Consider the following 14,846-nt stretch of genomic DNA (forward strand, 5'->3'; position numbering starts at 1 on the left):
CTTATATTTTTGAGCAGCCAAAACATACTTTGGAAGTCTATTTTTCTTCAGATATGGTGCTTTCATCATGCAGATGAGAGTACCTCTATTAAAATAATCATTGCATCCTTATATTTTCCTTACCCTTTTCAAATACCCTTGTATTTTTATGTTCTCATATCGACATGTTCTCCAGTACGATTACTGCCCTCCTTTCAGTAGTCTGACTGTACAGAATGACAGCGCTGTCACAAATACTGGAATCCCTGAATGAACAGAATTGGAAATGGCCAGCAGATTAACAATATTTGTTTGAAGTTTACTCTTTGGTTTGAAGTAGTGGGGGAAAATATTTACATAAATGAATTTTTAATAGATGCTAAAAATAAAAAGCTGCTAAAGAAAATACAGCTTGTGTATACATTATCATGTGATTTTAATTATGCTAGCGTTTATGTGATTTGTATATTTTGACTTAGGGCCATGTGAAACGCATGAGTGAACTGTCACTCGTGTAGAGTTAATTATAATTTGTCCATATAGGGGAAAAAAATAGGAAAATATGATAACACTTTTCATTGGCAGTAAGCATTAGTTGTTGTTAGTCCTTTGAGAAAATTATTCTTAGCAGACTGTACGAACTCTGTAGTTCAAAGTGTTCCCTGAAAAGGAGTATATTAACATGTGGCTGGATCCACTACAGGAATGAATTTTATTGACTAAAGAACTGTACCCTTTTGCACCACATCATTTATTTCATTTTCCTTTCCCTTGAACAAGAAAATATATTTTGATTCAGTGTTTGGCAATCCAAGCCAGGTTATTTAAAATAATATTCATTTTGTACTTAGTGAAAAATGCTATTTTTAGACAAGATACTTTTCCTCTTATACAGTATTGCAAACAGAAATTTCTCATAAAATTCTCATACAAAACCAGTTTGTAGAGAGTCTTTAGACCTCCTTGTGCTTCTCCTTTTCCCAGTAAGTGACAAATAACTGGGTCTCACTGACACGTAGAGTAACAAATGGATAAAGCAAGCGTGGATTCTGAGATCTATAATTTTTAATAATTTTTAAACTAGCTACAAAATGTCAATCACTTCACAAACTGACAGGAGACATAAGGAATTTCATATTACATGCTGTAAATGATATTTATCTCACAGTTTATCTAGAGTTCATTCATTTAGGTTTTTTTATTATTTTTTAATTAAGTCAGCTACTAAACATCTCAGCGATTTGGTGTGCATAGCTCTAGGTAAGCAACAGAGAACTGTACCGATAACAAACCACATGGGGATAGCGACTAGTAAGAGAGAGCCTTATAAAAATTACATTTCTTTGCACCATTTCATATGGTAGTCGTTTCCTCCAAAAGATAGTCTTCAAAAGCAGCAGACAAACCCAATATATTACACTTATTTCTTTTTGTCTTTGACATATTTTCAGCCAAGCTTCTTTTGCTGGCAATGGCTAAATGGTGAGTGCCAAATCCCTCTTTTTTTCATAATTAAAAAATAAATAAATGATCATGATTAATAACTATATATATCAACAAGAAAAAAGTGGCACGACTGCAAACTTGCTGGTATAACATAGTCCCAAAAGAGTCCGAATACTGAGCATGCTTTTGTTGTCATTGTTGGTGTGCTACTGCCATGGGAAAAAGTCTTGTTTAAGTAGGAGTCTAAAAGTCTATTTATTCCTCATGCATAAATGCATAAATCACATCACTTTGTAGTGCAATGCTTGTTATAGTAATATAATTCCACATTGTCTAATCATGAAATCATAACAACGGATAATGGCAATGAAGAACCGAAGACAGCAGGTTTAAGTGCTTAAACATCATGATACCCAAAGACAGGAGCATGGCAGTAGCTCTGTGGAATGTCACAGTTTTACAAGAACAATACTGTATATTTAAAGGTTAACAGCACGTTTAGCATTCCAACAATGTTGTCATTCAGCAAACATCATTTAAAAAAAAAAAAAAAAAAAAAAAGAAGAGAGGAAAAAAGAAAAGGAATCCAAACAGAAACAAGGAAAGGAAAAATCCCAGAAAACATCATAGTGAGCTATAGCCATCAAATCAGCACTATGTACAACCTTTGGAAAGAAAGATATCTAGAAAAAAATAATTACAAGTATCATTTTTGGAAAGCTGACAAACTACACAGGACAACATTTACAATGGGGTTGATATGTGCATGTGTGCAAACCTAGTAGGTAAATACCATGATAAAAGCATGAAGGTACTGCCCTCTTGGACAGCATTAAAAGGAAATGCACTTTGCTGCATTTAACCACTGCCGAGCATCTTTGTTGCACGCTGGTTGGCTTCATCAATCCTGGTTTTATTGGAATCGGCCTAGGGAAAGACACAGGAGACAAATTAGTACGTGTCAGAGAGCAAACGTGTATAATGCTTTGAGGACACTCCTCTGGTGTTGGCTGCATCAGTAGGAAAGAGAAGAGAAGAGAAGAGAAGAGAAGAGAAGAGAAGAGAAGAGAAGAGAAGAGAAGAGAAGAGAAGAGAAGAGAAGAGAAGAGAAGAGAAGAGAAGAGAAGAGAAGAGAAGAGAAGAGAAGAGAAGAGAAGAGAAGAGAAGAGAAGAGAAGAGAAGAGAAGAGAAGAGAAGAGAAGAGAAGAGAAGAGAAGAGAAGAGAAGAGAAGAGAAGAGAAGAGAAGAGAAGAGAAGAGAAGAGAAGAATAAAACGGAAGAAAACACCTTGCCAGCTCTGTAGCTGGTGCTAATTGCTTGCACCATTAACAGTGATGGCATGTAAACTGATGATGTGCCATGTGGACTTCACCAGTGAAAAGCTGCCAGTGCTCTGTAAGACTTAGATTCAGTGGACATGGGCTCCGTCTGGATCTCGTGGTTGCACACGTGACAAGAAAGGAGTAGGTAGGAGTGGTGCCATTACTGCTTTCTCTCAACAAAAAGCTCGCCAGCGTAGTTGCAAAACAGTAACCTCTCATCGGGCAGCAGCACAGACAGGGATTAAGCAAAGGAAGGGAGTCTATCACCATTTGGGATTCTACCATTATTTGAAAGAATCAAACTGGAATTTAGTCCAGCACAGGCTGAGCTGTTAATTTAGCCGTCTTCCTTGTTGTAACACTTCCCATGCTTAAAAAACGCCGCTAATGAAGCAGCACACCTTGGAGGTTTAGGAGTGCTCTTCCAGTGGACAGAGCACTTTTCATCGTGGCTTTCTGTTGCTCTGCAGAAGGTAGTTTTGGAGACAAAGACATTGCTGCAGCTGACAAAAACTGGCAAAGCTCTCTTCAAGCCCATGTTGCTATGCCAATTTATGCTAGCAGAGGGACTAGACAGAAAATGCTTTCAGTGTTTGAAATCAGACCTGTGGGAAAGGTGAGAGTTGTGTTACTGCTTTAAAAGCATGACATCAAACAGCAAGCTCTTTTCTGTGGTTTGATGTCTTCATTTTTTTAAACTTTGATGGTTATTCCCCCTTCTCTGGGGTGTATCCAAATTGTACAGATTTATTTTAAATCTCCAATTTGCCAAGGCAGAATGGTGAAGCAACTTTCCCACATACATTTCAAAACCTTTTAAAAATGGTTATACTGATGTGCAATAAATCATTCTTAAGCATCTTGGGCTTTTCTCCATAATAGATCTGGCAAATGCTATGTAGATGTGTATTTTTAGTACAGCAGCATGTGCCAGATCCTCAGCAAGCGTAAATCAGCATAACTACTCATTATGAACCACACTCCTTTATTTTAGCTATGAATTTGACCTTGTCTGTCATGGAATAGCTTCATGTGCTTTTGCCAAAAGACTATCTAAAAAATAACTTAATGGCTTGGAAGCAGTTAAGTTTGTCATGAAATGCATGCACATTGATTAGTAAGTATTGATGAAACATAATGTTTCTAAATGGGAATCCTAAAGCCTAACTTTGCTGGATGATGTTTGGTCCAAGGCGGTGGGAGTCCTTGCCCAGACCTTCCCACCTGGGTCAACACAAAATGTTCTCAGACCCTTCTGCTTTTCTCCCAGCCTCCCAATAATGGCTTGTTTTAGGGCCAGGTTGTCTTCTGGTGATGATGTCTGGCCCATTTGACCTACTTACCACATCATCATTTTAGTTTTTGTCTTTTTCTCTCCGATCTGAGGGAAGGATAAAGCCTTTTATTTATTGTGTCCCCTGATTACCGTGGGTAGATCAGATTACCTCTCTGCATTATGACATTGCTCTGGTTTGGATGCACGCATCCAGTTTAACATAAGTGCTTTAGAGGCATTTGGGCTAGCTTTGTGATGTACCCCAGCCTTTGCAATGTGTGCCAGTCTTTCTAATGATCACGGCTGATCAAAAGCACAGTGCTCCAGCTGGTCAGAAAAAGGAAGCCTCTCCGTCAGTGCCCTATTGCCCGCCACCATATCGCACTGCAAAGTGGATGTGTATGCACTTGTCGCTTCAATATTACCCAGATATCATTCCTGTCTTTTATAGGAGGTTTTCCTAATTGTGTTTCTTTTTCTAGTATCTCATTACTGCTCAGGCCACATGTCCTTACTCAGAGAAATTCGGCATATCTTCATTGAGACTGAAGGCTGTCTTGTTTTTGTGCTGCTCTGTGTACACTGCCCGTCTTACAGAACTGTGTCACTGGTCTTCAATTCAACAAATGGCAATAGCTTGCAGTTTCCCCATGGCTGCATGAAATGCTGTACATGTGACGCTGCAGGAACACCACACAGATGTGGAAGGCCAGTCCCTCCGGTAGCCAGCTGCTCTCAGCATGCACTGCCTCGAGATTGAGCCCATGCGCTTCATGTGGAGGACCACAAAGGGCCTGGTCAGTGATTTCAATACCGAGATGTTTACAAGCACGAATTGATAGGAGAATTCAGGACGGCTGCATTCATGCATACACAAAGCTGTGTACTCTTCTGTGCTGTGTGAGATGAGTTTCCTGCCTTTAAGACAACTTATACTTCACCCAATTCTTATTATTATTAGTAGTAGTAATTATTATTACTCTTTGGTATCAAACCCCAGCAAGGAAAGTTATCTGAGTGAATCCCTGACTGCAATATTTTCTTTCTTTTTTTTTTTTTTTTTGGTTTGCCAGGCTCTGATATAATTACTTGACATGAAAAACAGGCGTGGACATCCTGCTCATGTAAGAAGGTTTGCATGTGTCAGAAGGCTCAGGAGTAAAAGCTCTACCCCTTAAGGTCAGCATTAAGTCTAAGCAGCACATGTAAGTCCTTGGGTTAGATCCTCAGGTTGTGTAAATCTCAGCTGAAATCAAGTGTTGTATTGATTTTACACCAGATGAAGATCTAGCCTCTTATATCACTTCAGCCTGGCTGTGCCGGTGCCTGGAGCTCTGCCAGTGTGAATGCAGATGGCTTGCAGATCTTGGGATGTGAGGCCGGCAGTGAGTTCCCAGCCGGGTTTGGAGGGTGCTGCTATCTGCTTCAGAAATCTGCAGTGCAGCCTGGCACTGGCATGGTGCTCTCTGCCTTTTCAAATGGTGATTTCATGATAGAAAGACTGAGCTTTTGGACTTCATGGGGCCCGTGTAGGGTCCCGGTATGTGTAGTATGCTGAGAGAGCTGGTGGCTGCACCATTACCTTACCGCCTTGCTTAATATGTCCCCATTGTCTTTTTGGGACTGGTCCTCTAAACAAGTGATCCCCTTCTGAAACTCTTGGGGAGTTTCTGAGGGAAGTAAAGTCCAGGAAGGTTTAAAACTTGCCAGGAAGTGCCAGGGTCCAACCTCCACAGTTCTGCACAACTCAGGGTACTTCTCCTTTCCCAAAGCCCTTGCAGAAAGAGACTTTATTTGGAAGAGGTCTCGCCAGCTGCTGTCTTGCAAAGCCAACAATGCAGGTTCAACCCAGCCTGCAGGGAAGGTTACTGAAGATCCATAGCAGCAAGCTCTGCTTCGGCCCAGAGATAGGGAAGGAGAAGGGAAAGGAGCTCTAGGAGCTATTTCCATCCCCAGTCCTCCTCCAAGCTGAATCAAAACTACTACTCTGTGAGGGCAGGCTGCAAGACACACCTTCTGCCCCTCTTGGGCACAGCCTGTGCTTGCAGAAGGGAAAACACAGCACCTTTTGGGGTTCCCTAAGTTCTTACCTTCTCCATGATCCTGTCAATCTGGCGATTCTGTGTGTCGATCTCGTTGCCCATGTCCAGGGCCATGTGACGTAAGTTGCCAATGATGCCGCTGACCTGCTCGAGGTTTTCATCCATTTCGTTTTCCCGGGCATCATTTGTTACCCTGGGAACAAAAAACAATTATTTGAAGCAAAGAGAGAGGAAGTTCCCCCGAAAGTCTGATTCACCCAGAACCTCCTCTGCATCCTCCTTCGCTTGTCACCTGTGGAGCATGCTGCTATGCTCAGCTGTGAAGAAAAGGGATTAATAAGCAGCTAGCCTGAAAACCTTCACATGCTTATTTTTTGGATGCGGGGATTAATTGTCTGGGTTTGTCACTACTCATTCCTTCTGTTCCTAGACGTGTTTTTGTCTGAGTTTCTCTGTTCCACTTATTACACCTCTCTGCTAGCAATGGTTCTTCTCAAAGGATGAGGAAGAGTGGAAGGATGCTTCACATGGACCTGTCTGTGGTTCAAGCATGTGGAAGCACCAGAGCATGATGGAATTGAAGCTGTACCAGCTCCCTGCGTTGACCTACACAGGATACCATCCAGTCCTCGCAGACTTGGGGCTCACTGAAATATTGGGCAAGGACAGCCTCTTTTCTCTCTCCTCTTAGCCCCGTCTTTTACAGTTGCTTGTTTTTTAAAAGAAAAACTCACACGTGGGCCAGGGCACAGTCCAGTGCTCCAGCAACTGGAGAGGCTTGTGGTGACTGGCACTTGAACAAGCAAGGCCATGGACCCCGCTCAGAAAATCACTACTTTGAGCCTCTTGTGTAATTTGTGTTCATAGAGGTGCCAAGAGTGTGCTACAAGCTGGTCGTGAAAGAATTATGGGATGGCATAACTTTTCTTCACTTCTATTCTGTTAGCATGTCCCAGCCTTTGGTTTGATGGGGCTGCCATCCAGAAATAAAAAAAAAAAAAAAAAGTGACTGGCAGACCCAGCAAACTTAAATGGCAACTCCATCCCACGCTCCAGATTGCATGACAGCATTGTTTCTATCACACTGATTTCCCTTCATCACAGCAGCCAAAAAAATAAGTGGATAATAGTTTTTGGAAAGATAATTACTTATTAATCCAGTGTCCTTAATCTTCAGAGATCAAAGCTTTGCCTACTGGTATGCCTTTATCCATTCAGCTGATGGCATTGTCATCTAAATACATGCTCTATACACACTGTAATCGGTACGTGCTTATTGCGGGATCCCTACATGTTGCTGGAAGTTTACAGCTTGGTTGCCATTAGTATAGCTGTGTGTTTCAAACTGGCTTTCATCTGAGTGCACAGGGGTTGCCACTGAGGTGTTGATGTTTCCCCACAGTTGTGATTTTACAGCAGCTGAGGAATAGATCATCGTTCCCTGGTCAGTGAGGTTTTCTGGATAGTCATGAGCAGGGAAGTGGCTTTCTCAAAAACTATGTACCTCTGGTAGAAAGTGTGCTTCAGGTGCTGCGCTTGGCTCTGCTTTGGCAGAGAGCCCGAGGCTCTTCTCTTTTTGAAAAGGAAGAGGTGCTGGATGCTTTGGTACATTTTCTAGCAAGGATGGATAATGAGCTCTATGTATCTTGAGGCAGTAATCATAAACCAGTATTTATCTGGCACTTCATTTCTGAGGTATTTGACAACTGTACATTGTTGCCTCCAGGGAGCTGGAGTGCAGCAGACAGGGCTGACCAGCTGTGAGAGTCTGCACCCTAACATTGCTGCTGTGCAGTATGCAACTAGCTATTATTTCTATTTTATTATTGCCCAGATCTGGTCAGTCTCAAGCAGGAAGTTTTAGGACTGCTTTTTGAAGCATCTTCTGATTCTTAGGGCTGAAACTCTGATATCCAGGACTCACGGCACATCACCACCCTCTGCGCTACCTCAAGTGCCAGCAGGGCTGGGGGGAGTCACTGGATGCAGTGGGTCCTCAGCACCTGTCCCAGTGGGTGTTGACCTGCATCTAAGAACCCACCACCCAGCGGAAAACACTGGCTGCACCTCATTACCCAGCACTGCCGAAGGAGTTAACGAGCATCACAGAACTCATGACCATATGGAAGAAATCTAAATATATCACTGACAAGGAAAATCGAGAGAAAACGGTGGAGAAAAAGGCTCACCTGCGGATAAAGCCACCACTGATGGCCATCTGCTCCCGTTCATCTACGACACGTGCAGGCTGGCTGGCTACAACACCGTCCTGATTATTGCCCCAGGCTTTTTTGTAAGCATCACTTGATTTAAGCCTATGCAAAAAAGATGATGAGTAACAAAGCATCGAGTGGACAAGGACAAATGCAAAACTCTTTACTTCTCCAAGCTAAAAGCTGAATCAAGCAAATGAGTTTTCAGATAGAGGGTCATTGATTATATACCGATATATCATAACCCTGAATAAAAGGATTTTTTTTAACTTTACTGCCACAGCAACTGTGATGGTCAGAGGTTTTGTTTCCAATAGGGTGAATTGCAATTGTCAAGTCTACAACACTTCAGACAGGTTTTTAGATGTTGACTTGGTTTCCAGAAAGGAAGAAAAAAAAAAAAAAAGAAGAAGAAAAAAAAAGAAAAAAAGAAGAAGAGAAGAAATACAGATAACTAGAAAACATTATTTCATTTCAGTGACACATACGTTGTGACATCAAACACAGAGAACGTACTGGCAGACAGACATCAAAACAAAACTGCCAAGTATAGTGTGTACATCACATCACAGCAACACACCCTCTTAGAGAAAAATGGATTTGGCTAGATTTTAACATTTACCATGCAGAAGATTGAGCTTTTGCTGTTAACATTTATGTGGCATAATAGGCATTTAAAGCCACTAACCTTTTCCACGGTGGTTTGGGGATGATTTTATCATAAAATTCATAGGGTTCATTAGATTTTCAAATAATATATCGGTACTTGAAAATAGTAATCATACATCGACAGTTGATGTACAAACCTTTGTCCACAGAGACAAAAAGTAAAATAGGCAGAAGTGAAATGAGTGCAGGAGAAAAGAAAAGATACAAGCAATCTAGCATCAGAAAGGGAAATTTTTCTACATTTTCTTCATGCACCAGCTACAGGCATGAATAAGAAGTAAAGCATTCTCACTAAGCACAGTTGCCCCAATAGTTCATCATACTCTTAATGCATCAGCAGTAACAGCCTTCACAATAAGCAAGACACAGGCAAAAATGGATCATCACTTCCTTCAGGAGCTTTAAACCACAGGACTTTAAAATAGCCTAGCATGTCACTACGTTTATTATTTATGACGGTTAGAGTAGCTTTCAGAGAGCCATTTTTGACTGAGCTGCCGTGGACAGAAAATTAAAATCCAGGCATACCTTCAGTGGCAGATTAGCATGTGCAGCATATTTAGGGTTGCTGTCACTGGGGATGTCAGACTAGACCGAACACTGTGACAGGAGAGGGTGAGCGTTTGGGGTCTGTAGCTGTGAATTCTTGGTTTTATTTGAGAAGTGGAGCAGTTTCCACCACAGCTGTTGGGAACTGCCAGTCTCCATGGTTCCCCTGTTCTTCAGTCATATACATGTAAACAGCCCTGTGGCTTGGATTTGGGGGGAGATACTTGGCATGCTTCTGGGGGCTTTGGGAAAGGACGCAACAAACCCATCTCTGGTGTTATGTTCTCTCCATGCCCCCTGAGGCAGCTCAGCATCTGTTGAGCCTGAAGTTGTGTTGCATGCTTTGATGTAGAATTAAAATACAGATGCAAAGAGGATCTTTCCCAAATATTCATCTCTTTGTTGCTGACTTCCTATTACAATTTGTGAAGAGTACTTGGCTTCCTTTTTCTTAGTTCTCTGAAACTACACATTGACGTTGGCATTTCTAGAAATGAGTGAAAGTGGTTCTCTTGCTGCATGCACATTTACAGATATTTGTCTGTTTTCGACCTGCACAACTCAAAGTGACACAGTCTCTGCATTTAACGTGAATGATTTTATACACCCAGAGCTTAATCTCTGTTTTCTTGTGGACTTCCAGTTAAAACAGGTGAAGTCTGGGCTTGCTCATGGTCAGCAGCAGTTGTACTTTGACTGCAGTCTGGACAAAGTTTCGTGCCATGGGCTTTCTGGGTCTTTTAAGAATGTAGGATCGAACTTTGCCTTTTGGTATGGCTCACCAAGTTTCATTTACAAGTAGTGGCATATAGTTATACATGAAATGGTCAATCTTTTTGAAATATATGCATTTAATTTACCACTAGCCAGAAGAGCATTAGGGGATCACAGTGATAGTGATGCCCAAAGCTGTATGGGTTTCTCGCCTTCCTACACTCCACTTCTCAGAATATCACCTTATTTGTACCAGCTGGTTCCTGGCACAGCTCAAGGAACAGTCTCTCATAGCATTGTTCATCCATACTTTTTTTTCTAAACATGTTCACTGATTAGCAGTGCTAGTTTATGAAATCTGGCTACAGTCTGCAAAAGTCAGAATACTGCCTTAAAGCAGGGAGGAGACACCTCTAAAAATGAACGTCGAATGCATGCAGTATTTTTCTGTTCTTGCACCTATTGATTTGGTGATGCTGCGACCACTGTGTAGTGGTAAATGCTTTAGGGCCACATGTCAGGTAGTAACCCCATCCACGCCACAGGTCTGACTGTCAGCTTAGCCTTTCCTACAGTACAGAATATTAAATCTGTTTTAAAAAAGATAATAATAATAAAAAATCCTGCAAAATGCATGGGGATTTTTTTTTGTGTGTGCTTCAAGGAAGAACTTTTGATGTATGCTAGATTTCTCCAGGAGAAGCAAGCCAACTGCGTTGGCTTGCTCCTCTCTAAGCTGCAGCAGCTTTTAGAGTGTGGGAGTGTCAAAGTTTCTGCTGCATGCTCTTCTGCCTGCACCTCTTCTGCTCTTGGTCAGCCTCCTGCCATGGTGCAGAGGGAGGGCAGGACGCAGCCTGTGCCAGAGCTCATACGGCTGCAAGCAGGTCCCCTGACCAGGGCTGGGTCTGTGCATAGCTCTTCCCATTCCTCCTCACCTCTCCCATTCTGCACACCAGGCAGTAGTACGCATATTCTGGGCAGAATGTTTATCCCAGCAATGTACGTATGGCTGTGAACACAGGAGCAAAATGGATTTTGAAATCTAAGGCAGTGTCTGCATTGGGTCCCAAGGGAATTCACTTCAAAAGAAATGTTGCCTGATAAGCCCAGTCCTGCCCTTCCTACTCCAGGCCAAACTCCTACCCAACTGCACAACTGCTCTCTTTCATTTGGTCTTGATAGTTGTGGTAAGATCACCCGTGAACAAAGTTTCTGTGCCACGCAGAAAGGGCGGATGATACTGCAGGACCCCTGCACTCTGCGCTGTTGTCTCTGGCCAACCATGTGTAAATGGTTTCACTGACACCTAGGTGGTAGCTGACTCACTGCATGCTGGATTTGCTGTTCCACGAAGACTTCTGGTCAGTCCACTTTGTCCCCTGTTTCCTACACCCACGTAACAGCACATCACATTTTCATTTGGCACTTAAAACAAGCTTTGCATTACTTGGAGGACGGTTTCGTTCAAGAGTGATGGCATGCAAGCAAATTCGATGCATTTCAACATTTCTGCTTAGTGTACATGCTACCCAAATGAGAGAAATTTGGCATGACGTGTTTGGGTTTTCTCAAATTTGGTTGTCTATGGCAGGATGAAAACCATTTCAAGTTGGCTTCCAATCGTGAAACGTCATGTTTCGTTCAGGCTCTCATCAAGGACAATTTCTGTTGAACAATGAAAAGAAGTATGGTTTTCATCCATAATTTTGAGTAATGTTTATTATTGGCTCTTCTGCATTTTTGAGCTACAAATTTTGTTGCTGTTGTTGTTTTTTAAACTTTTTTTTTTTGTGAGAATATGTTTTAAAATTTAGGGCCTCCAGGAATAAAGTAGCCCCAGTGGTTTTGTTTGCCGGAAAATGGAACCTCTTAGTACACTTTGTGTAAAATGTTGAAACTTTTACCATTAAAAGGTGTCAACAGTGAAGCTTTCACTGCAGTATGCCTGATTTTAATGCATCTACAGTAATTCCCAGTCAGTTGTCTATGCTATGAGATGAATGCATTTGAACCAGAATCGTTCTTTCTGCATGCCACATGCTCATCCTGTCCATGTGCCTAGCAAGGATGAGCTTCACAAGGCCTTTGGGATCAGCCTTAAGTGCTCAAAGAGATGAGGCAGGCAGCACCTACTTGTTACATGGACAGACACAAAGACCACAGAATTTTCCTAGGTCCGTCAAATTCTTTTCTGCTTCTTTCATGTCCTTATTGATTTGGTCCATTCCCTCTTCGATGCGTTCCAGTTGTTCTGATTAAACACAAGTATTTTATCCCCACAGAATGAAGCAGATGGAAAAGGACAAAGAAAAAAAAGACAAAAACTTCAGACATTCACTGTGACAAAAAACTGGACACCACATAGCAGAGCCGGTACCCAGTACCTACTTGTTACAAGGACATATGAAAAGGCCACAGCATTTCCCTAAATCTTTTAAATTTTTCTCGGCCTCCTTCATGTCTTGGTTGATATGGTTCATGCCTTCTTCAACACGATCGAGTTGTTCTGGTCAGGACAAAGGGATGACAGTGTGGAATGAATTGTATTTTTGTTTGTTTTTGTCTTCAACAGAATGTGAAAAATGGCCATGTAGAACTGAATCAATAATGACATTACAATGCATTAATCTGAGCTGATGCATTGTTAAAAGGATGTAAGCCGTACTGGATGCCGAAGATGTTTTTTACTAATATGGAAAGAATAAAACAAAGGAGGAAGATGTTTGAAATATATTAATTTAAACAAGATGTAATGATGTAAAAAGGAAGGGTTATAAAATTTAAAGTCCATTAACATATTACAATACATCCACTTACTAAGACACCAATGACATCCAAGAGAAAGAAAGATAAAGTGTTATTATTTTGCATTTATGCATGTTAATACAAGAGAAAATGTATCCTTCCATGGAAAATACCACAGTTACTTACACTTACAACTGCCTTGGAATTAGGTGAGGTGTGGCAGCGTAACTGCTCGGGTTAGTGGGTGCCTGAGTGAGGGAGCTGGTAGTAATGGGACCAGAGATGGTGTGAGCTGTAAAGAGCCATTTCAAAGTACTCCTTCTTTCCAGAGGCTGAGGAACCTGGGACCTGCTGCTCTGATTGGCGTGGGAGGTTAATCTCTGATCTGAGCGTGGCTTTGGGGCTGATTTTCCTTCTCACGTGGATGCTGCAAATCAGGCGTAACCCCAGCAAACACAGAGGGATTACAACCACCAGAGGAGCCTGATGCTCACTGAAAGAGGACCACTGTGTGTGATGTACATTATCTCTCTACCCAAGCCATTTTATGAAAAAAAAAAATATAGGTGAAGACTAAGGTTTTTCATTGGGGTCACTTCTGATTTGCTCTAGGGCAAGTGACCAAAGCATCAAGCCCAGTAACCAGCCTGATACAGGCACTGCCTCTGCCTGCTGGCATCAAACAGAATTTGTCTTCTTCACCTGAGGCAGACAACGATGTAGGGTTTTCTGAGTGACTTGGTAGATCAGAATAATGCAGTGTGTTAGAGGAGCAGAACACCGCAATGTAAAATTGTAGGACCAGATCCTCACTGGTGTAAACAGATGTGGACCCCAGGGGATCAGGGATTCGAGTCTGTGGTAGCTATGGCATTTTACACTAGTGGAAAGCTTCACCATTTCTTTCATGAAGGACAAACTTAAATAAGTATTACATGGGATGAGAAAGTTACTTGGAACAGCAGTAAAAAATTGTAAAAAATATACCTAAGGAGTCTCAGTAAAGCAATCCCAGTAAAAAACAATTACATTCCTTTTCCCTATATTCAAGTAGGGAAAATATAAACACAGAATTAGACTTGAGAGGAAAGGAACTAAGACAGCACTAGTTATAGGAGAAACCTAATGTCATGCCTGATATTAACTGAGCCCAGCCAAGAAAAAAAAAAAAAAAAAAGACATTTTAGAAAAAAAATCATTGACGTCAGTGTGAAACTCTTCTTAACCTGTTTGGGAACATGAATAGGCCTAATTTCTTACTTGGGTTTCTACTAACAATTGAGGCTTACATTTTCAAAGCTGTTCAGGGGATTTGGATGCCCAATTCCCATTAAAATTAATTCTATTTAATTAATTTTAATGGGAATTGGGCATCTCACCCCTAGAGGGCCTTGATAATCCTGTCCTAAATTATTCAAGCTGAAATAATTCAACTACTGGACTTGTGCTGTTGTTTAATCCTTGCATGATGCTGGGCTGGGAGAAGGAGAGGTGCCATGTCAGTACTGCCAGCCGCATCTGCTCTTCAGCTGTCAGTCCTCATTCTCCTCAGCTGGATGTGCCTGTCTCCTGATACCACGGGCATTACGGATCCCAAACCCAGGGAAGGTCAGAGTTACCCGGCAGTGTCCTCTAAAAGGAGCACGTACAATGTGAGCAAAGGATCAGGAACCTAATAATGAAACCTGAGAGATTCCTCGCACTTGTTTTGCCAGATAGATAAACTGCTGAGCAAAGAACCAGAAGTGCAAGGCTGTATTGTTTTAATGCACATGGTAATTCTACATTTTGGCCTGGAGGCTTGAGCAGAAGCTTCGGTTCACGTTTGTACCCACAGATTGTGAATCTCATCAGAAATGTGAGCACATGGAAAAAGGCGATATTCCTCTAA

The 14,846-nt window shown here is 41.7% G+C and overlaps 1 protein-coding gene across 2 annotated transcripts in view; it reads right to left on the minus strand.

Moving 5' to 3' along the window:
• Positions 1-1,995: 1,995 nt before the first annotated feature.
• Positions 1,996-14,846, minus strand: part of SNAP25 (synaptosome associated protein 25) — a 60,684-nt gene continuing 47,833 nt past the window's right edge. The window contains exons 5-8 of one of the 2 annotated variants that reach the window (XM_032184344.1): positions 12,599-12,716; positions 8,255-8,380; positions 6,114-6,258; positions 1,996-2,352 (exon numbers count right to left, since the gene is read on the minus strand). In XM_032184344.1, coding sequence (XP_032040235.1) covers positions 2,284-2,352; positions 6,114-6,258; positions 8,255-8,380; positions 12,599-12,716 — 458 coding nt within the window. In that variant the 3' untranslated portion in view covers positions 1,996-2,283. Of the gene's footprint in view, positions 2,353-6,113; positions 6,259-8,254; positions 8,381-12,343; positions 12,462-12,598; positions 12,717-14,846 lie in introns of both variants that reach the window. The other variant, XM_032184343.1, reaches the window with a different exon arrangement.

This window comes from Aythya fuligula, chromosome 3 (genome assembly GCF_009819795.1).
Source record: "Aythya fuligula isolate bAytFul2 chromosome 3, bAytFul2.pri, whole genome shotgun sequence".
NCBI classification, from domain to species: Eukaryota; Metazoa; Chordata; class Aves; order Anseriformes; family Anatidae; genus Aythya; species Aythya fuligula.